Source organism: Saccopteryx leptura, chromosome 2 (genome assembly GCF_036850995.1).
Source record: "Saccopteryx leptura isolate mSacLep1 chromosome 2, mSacLep1_pri_phased_curated, whole genome shotgun sequence".
NCBI lineage: Eukaryota > Metazoa > Chordata > Mammalia > Chiroptera > Emballonuridae > Saccopteryx > Saccopteryx leptura.
This window is the reverse complement of record NC_089504.1, coordinates 315,955,588-315,962,866: the sequence shown is the minus strand read 5'-3', so window position 1 is coordinate 315,962,866 and position 7,279 is coordinate 315,955,588. Positions and strand designations below refer to the sequence as shown.

Here is a 7,279-nt window from a genome sequence, read left to right as displayed (position 1 = left end):
TGGAGGAAGGTACTGAGTTAGTGAGACAGAAAGAAGGAAGAAGCAGGTAGAGGAACGGAATGACTGAAATGGAAATTTTGGAAGGAGATTCTGTTATTCATTCTGTGGCCTGGAAATCATGGACATGCATCTGAAAAGATTGGAGGCATAAAAATAAATAAATAATTCATCAAGAAAGTGGGGCGATCAAGAAGCTGAGAAGCCAAACCCACAGATCCCTGTCCACGTGGTGATGATGTCCCCAGTGACAGCAAGATCAGTAGTGAGAAGAGTGACTGAGGGAAGACCAGGCGGTGAAGAAGTCAGGGCAGCCGCAGAGGGGAGCATCCTAACGCCATGTGTGTAAAGGGCTGGGCATCAAAGCCGGGGGGAGGACAGTGATCTGGATACACAGGGAGGACTCAAGAGGGGAGAGAATGCTCTGAAACCAGACTCTTATATTTGATAATATCTTATCATTTCTGTCCTTGTCATGCCCCAAACCTACACATGAATCTCGGTGTGAGAGGAGCAGGAAAGATTCAGAAGTCAGGAGGCTGGGGCGAGAAGGGGAAGCGGAGGGTTCCCGCACAGGGAGGGGGGACTCTGCAGCGCTGTGGCTAAGATGCTGGCACAGAGGTACAGGGCCGAGTCCCCAGGTTCCGTGGACTGGATCGTCAGAGTGGAGAATGACTCGTTGGGCATCTGGGCTGAGAACCGCTCCTTGGGCATCCCTGAGTTTTCTAATGTCATTTGACTGCTGAAGCTAATCAGAAATGCCAGTCCCTCCACCAAGGTCTGCCTATACCAGTAAAGGTAGGTATGGCCTGAAATTGGCTCACAACTCAGAGTTACCTCTTGTCCCATCTTGGTCACCATGTGCCTGGGTGTCTGGGTGACGCCAGCATCTGTGAGCTCTGTGGAAGGGGACAGAGTTTGGGAACAGGGTAAGGAACATAAGTGGAATCTGACCTGGGACTATCTGAAAATGCAGATTCTTGGTTTCTGGGGACTCACCGACACCTAGGAGACAGAGAGTCACAGAGCAGAGGAGCCTGGTGGCCATGGCAGGGTGGGGCAGGAGGAGGCTTCATCCAGAGGTGGCCCTTGTGGGCGTGAACAGAGAGACAGGGCTTCTAGTCCTCTGGTCTCCACATGGTGGGGAGTGTCTTGGCAGTGATATTGTTCTCTGTCACTGCTCGTAGGACCTCCTCCCCAGGGTGGACATCAGTCCTCTACAGAAGTGGGATAGGTCATAAATTCTCTGCGACGTGGTTGACTCAAAGGCGCTAAGCACCTTCATCACTGTCACCTGGTCCATCCCCCATGCTCCCACCATGCTTTCTCTGCTGCATCACATGTGAACTGCTGCTAGATATTTATATTCCCTGTGAGTGTGCTGTTGGCCCTGCAAGTTCTAGACACCAATTAAATACTCCTAAGTCTCAAGTCCTTCATACTCCTTCCAAGATGACCCTGATTTCCCAGACACATAAAATCAAAACAGTTTCTTGCTGAGTTGGGGCTTTATCCTGGATCCCTCCATATAGGAATTTGACTTGGCCACCATACTCTTTATGAAGAGGCATAAACAGATGTCCTGGGAAGAGGGAGTTGGATTTAACTGGGGTTGATGTTATGGCATTGAACCTTGAACCTGGTTTGGACAATGTGAGAATTAAGAACATGGGGGTTCGCACGCTGTCGGGTGCATGGTCAGTGGCTAGAAGCACTGTAGAAGGAAGGTGCTGAGTTAGTGAGATGGAGAGGAAGGAGGAACGGAGGGGAGGAAGGGAGGGTTGACATGGAAATTTGGGAAAGTGCTCATTTGTAGTTCATCTCGTGGTCTAGAACCATGGACGTGCATCTGGGAAAGACTGGAAGTAAGGAAGTCATTGTCAGTGAGGAGGTAAAAAAAACTGAGAAGCCAAACCCACGTATAAATTGTCCATGTGATGATGACGTCCCCAGTGATGGCAGGATCGACAGTGGGGAGAAGAGTGAGTGAGCAGAGACCTGAGGGTAAAACAGTCAGGGCAGCCACAACGTATAATACTCTAACGCCACATGCGTGAATGGCTGGGGGTCAAAGCAGGGAGAGAACAATGGTCTGAACTCAGCAAGGAGGACCCAGGAGGACAGAGAACACACTGAAGTTTGATATAGAAACAGATCATGTCTTTGGCATAAACACAGTCAAGATTTTATTCTTCACTGTTTCTGATTTAAAAGCTCGGGTTTCTGAATGGGAAAACGTGGGATAATGACTAGTGGGAAGTTGGCTATAGGACAGAACTCACGGAAACCTGGATTGCCTGGGACGTAAAACACAGGCCTCCTTTCTGCCCATTGACATGGAAGAGAGTCATCATAACTACCCAGAGTTGCATGTTAACCAAGAAGAAGGACTGGTGTACGTCCATATTTTGTGGTTAGCACAGCGACGTACTGCTGAAGCCCCTGAACTGAGGAGCACAGGCCAATTCTATAAAGCAGATAGTTTTCAGGCCAGGTGGTGTGATCTGAGGGACTCATTTCCCTTGTGGGTCTGCCTCTGGTTCCTGTTGAACCTAAAACATAAAACTGTTGCCACCATCTTGTTTTTCAAAAAGATCAGTGTTCTTCCCCTGTTACCAGGTACCTAGGTGTGGGAGGCAGAATGATGCCTTCCCCAGGATATCTGTATCTAATCCAGGACATTGTGGATGTGTTATCCTCTATAGCAGGAGGGGACTGAGGTCCCAAATGAAACTGAGGTGGCTAATCAGCGGATTACATTGTGGAAGGAGGAGGAAGAAGAGTCAGAGGGATGTAGCGTGAGAAAAGGCTCAAGCTGGTCATTGTAGGCTTCGAAGATGGAAGGGGCCATGACCCGAGGACTGTGGGTGGCCCTTTGAAGGAAAAAAGGAAGAGAAGAGATGGTCCCCTAGAGCCTCCAAAGGGAACACAGCACTGCCGACACCTTTACGTTAACCTAGTTGGATCCACATCGGACTTCTGATCTCCAGAACTGTAAAAGAACGCATTTGTGTTGTTTCAAGCCACAAAGTTTGTGGTAACTTGTTAGTGCAGCAATAGGAGTCTAATACATTCATTACAGGATCTGTGTTACTCAATGACCACTGGTGAAAGAGGCAGAAGTTAGAGACAGTGTATGATACAGAGGGAGACAGGCACACTGTCACATGAAAAGAATTTGGAACGTGGCCAAGGGAAGCTCAAGAAAAAACCCTGTCTGTCCCCAGACCTCATAGGCTTCCAACAGACGCATGGGAGTATCAGGTAGCTGGCAAATTCAGAACTACAAGCTGGTATCATCCTGCTAACAGCAAACGTTCTTGGGTAGAAATTCTGTTGTGCTGGTACATCCCAGGCCTTACTGAGAAGTGGATTTGCTGCTGGTGTCACTGTGACTGTCAACTCCATGGGGCCAGGGTCCCTCTGATGTGGTCCCCGGCAGCACTGGCATTCCCACCCCCACCCCCCAGGTACCTTCTGTAGAACAACAGAGCAGGTGGGCTGGCCTGGCCCAACCCATGCAGCACAATAGTGAGAGCCTAAATCTATAATTCCTTCCTTCTCACCATCATCCAAAGGAGCTGCAACTCCCTCTATCTGAGCCCCCACCCCAGGGTTTCCCTCAATCCTCTTCCTCCTGGGCAGACCTTCCCTACAGATAACAATGAGGCCACAGTGCCCCCTACTGGCCAGTGGGCAGAAACAGCACAAACATGCTCTCTTGGGAAGACATTAGGGACCAGCTCTGACCTAGATACAATGTTGAGCTGTGCTGGTTACACTGCAGAGTTACACCACTCTGGGGAAAGTAGAATCGGTTTTGAGCTAAGATTTGGGACCAGTTGCCTGGATACCCATTGGTGTGTATTCCTTTGAAGTTGAAAAGGGACTGACCAAAATAGCTGAAATCATCCCCAATATCATCGCAATGTCATTATTACCAACATATTTCCGCAAGACAGGGGAAAATGTGTTTTCCAAACACATGTGATCTATTGAGACTTCGATGCGGGAAATTGGCTAAGAAAGGCTTAGGGGGCTTGAGGGAGGAGGATGTCAATGAAAATCCTTTCGATGGTAAAAGCAACCCCAGAGGGAGAACCTGCAGTTTGCTGCTCTCCTAGAATCACCATCCGTGTTATTATTCAATTTAGTATAGATGTTTGGTGATTGTGTATTTTTTTTTTATAAGAGGAAAACCATCGTGAGCCCCGGAAGGCTGAGTCTGTGTGATAGATAAGTCCATTTCAGTTTTGCATCCTTGAATTGTTACCTTCCAAAGTGCTTCAGATCCCCGAGTTATAATTATTTGCAAACGTGTTCAGCCCTGATGTTGCAAGAAATAATTCACGTCCTCCCTTCAATGTGAACCACCGCGTGTCTCTGTGGGCCCACTCCTTTCCCATGCACGAGGAATAAGAGACGGCCTGTGTTCAGAGCGGCTGTGGGCAGAACAGAGCAAGGAGAGCTCTGCTGTTTTGTGCACGGGAAGGAAGTGTCCCCATGACGCTGTGGCTAAGCTGCTAGCGCAGAGATACATGGCCGAGTCCCCCGGCTCTGCAGGCTGGATCTTGAGAGTGGAGTGTGCTCCCTTGGGCCTCTCTGCAGAAAATCGATTCTTGGGCAACTGGGAATCGTCCACAGCGTCTTTATTCTCAAAGCGAATCAGAAGCCCCAGGCCCTGTCCCAGAGTCTGCGGTACCAGTAAAGAGTTTGGTGGCCAGAAATGGGATTGCACCACAAAGTCACAGCCTGACTTTTTGCTATGATCCTATGTCTGGGTGACTGAGTGACCTGACCTTCTGTGAGTTCTGCTGTGTGAGGAAAGACAAAGGAAAGAGGAAATGTTTGGGATAATCACTGGAAAGATAACGTGCAAAGATCTTGGTGTTCTTAGAACTCACCTGTCCCCAGGAGAGAGAGGGTCACCCAGCAGAGGAGCCTGGAGCCCATGGCAACCTCAGGACAACAGAAGGAGTGATCACAGTCTCTCTGAAGCCACAGCTTTCCAGAAGCACCCCACCTTCCTGCATATCAGACTTGTATCAACCAGGAAGTCCTGTCAAGGGCCTCATTTTCATTTTCCCTTAAGAAGTTAATTCCCTTTAAAGTTATTTTCCCCGAATAAAAGCTCAGCCCACTGTATTTGCATTTCAGAGGGCTTTGTGTCTGGAATACCTGTGAGTCAGGCTAAAGGAATCCTGGTCTGCCTTTGTTCCTAGAACTGCACTTAGTAAATAATTGTGCCAGACTAGAGATTTGTCCCACAGTTGATAGGGAACTAAGATCACTTGAGCCTATATATTTTTTTATTAAGTGCCGTGTTTCATTGTATAAGATCTCTGCAAGACATGCATTATTGGTTTACAGATGCAAAAACTCAGACAAATATTTTCCGAGCCACTAGCCCAAAGCAGGCCAGAATATGAACAGAGAAGTCCCAGCAGCTGTTCTGTTTCCTCGTGAGCATATCACCTCTCAAGTGGACAGGCGATCGGCTGTGTAGCCACACACATGGTGTGCGGCCTCCCTGTCCCAGCTCAGGTGCTCCTAAGGTGGGGGACATGGTGCTCCTACGTCTTACAGGTCACGGACCATGATGCACCCTGATATTCTAGGGGAATGGTGACTCCGGAGGCATGGCGATGTGGGTTTGACAGCTAGAAATATATGGAGCATCTGGGAGCTACAGATCCTGTCTATACCATGGTGTACTGAGCTCTTCCTGCTCTGAAACGTGGACACACAGTGTCAACTATGCAGTAAAACTCTCAACGGAATATCCACCGTCACAGGGCCGGGGTTTCTCCCCTGTGCTGGGAATTGCAAGGTGCTGGCTGAGCTGGGAGAACATTCAGGAACACTCAGGCTGAGCTCAGCAGGGCAGGGAGTGTGAGAAAAGAGGCAGAGACATCCATGGGATGTGGCTAAGCCTCCCTCCCCCCGACATCCTTGCTGGGACAGGAAGGTTTGAGTACAGACAGGCACGGGCCCTGCAGGGCTGTGTCTAAGCTGCTGGCGCAGAGATACACGGCCGAGTCCCCCAGCTGCACTTTGCTCATGGCCAGCTCTGAGCTGTAGTCATCGAACTGCTGTGCTGAGAAGCGATCAGGGATGTTTCCTTTATCTCTCTCCATCTTTTCGTAATACTCAATGAGGAACTGGGGGCCCTGCCCCTGGGCCTGCTGGTACCAGTATACACTCCTGTGCCCAGTTACGGGATGGCATTTCAGAACAGCCTCCCCACCGCGGCCTTTGATGGGGTGTTTTGGGGACTGAGAGACTCTGGCAGCCACCGACCCTGTGGAGGAAGGAGAGCAAAGCTGGAGACAGCACAGGAAGGAGACGGATATTCCAGCCGCTGTCGAGAACTTCGCCATCGAGAACTTAGGTTCAAAACTCGTCCCACCTGAGCTCAGGACTCACCTGACCACAAGAGACAGAGGGCCACACAGCAGAGCAGCCAGGCGCCCCTGGGAGATCCGGGCAGGACAGGACTGGCCATGTCCCTGCTCGGGGCTCTGGTCTTTGGGATAAGACAGTGGAGGTGTTGCCCCTCCGTGTGCTCTGTGTGGAGGCGTGCCTGTGATGTCACGGTTCTGAGTCACTGTCCTTGTAGCTCCTGCAGGCACCCTGCTCCCAGGACAGGCTCTGCTGGACCAGGCATTCCCTGTCCCTCTGCTCTGTCCACCATCCTACCAGCAGGTGCAGCTGGGCTGAGAAGGGTTTGCAGTAGGTGGCCCTTCCCTACAGCTCCTTGCTCTCCACCCACCTGGATCACCCAGGCTGCCCCACTGAAGTCCCATCATGCTCCCCACCAAACAGAGGCTCCAAGAGAGCCGGTAACTCCAGGCAGGGCCAAGTGCATGGCTCCCAGCTCTGACAAACCCATCTCCATGACAGTTAATATGAGAAGGTACGTATGATCAGCAGACCTCTGAATCATCAGATAAGCTCCCTGACGCAGGGACTGAGCCAAGACTTCCTCCTGGTGCTTCTTCTGTTCTTGGCTCTTCCTTGGTTCACTGCCCCAGCTTTATTAAACTTACTCTCAAAATAGCCTCACCTTGAGCTGTGAAATTTTCCTGCAGGAAGTCACACTACCGGCTGCCCCTAGGCCCACCCAAAGGGCCAGGTCTCCTTTACAGTATCCATTTGCTCTACCTGACAGAAAATAAGCAATAAATAAGGTAATTGAATTCAATGCACTATACGAATAGAATTCAGAGAGTCTACGTTCACCAGTAAACTTGTACTCACTATCTGTAAATGTCTACACTTT

General features: G+C 50.0%; 1 gene segment (V, D, J or C); it reads right to left on the bottom strand.

Annotated features, from left to right (window-relative positions):
• Positions 1 to 528: 528 nt before the first annotated feature.
• LOC136392218 (T cell receptor beta variable 12-4-like) lies at positions 529 to 1,307 on the bottom strand. The segment is given in 3 exon segments: positions 529 to 896; positions 997 to 1,002; positions 1,277 to 1,307. Coding segments are annotated over 3 exon segments (405 nt in total).
• Between the last annotated feature and the right edge of the window lie 5,972 nt (positions 1,308 to 7,279).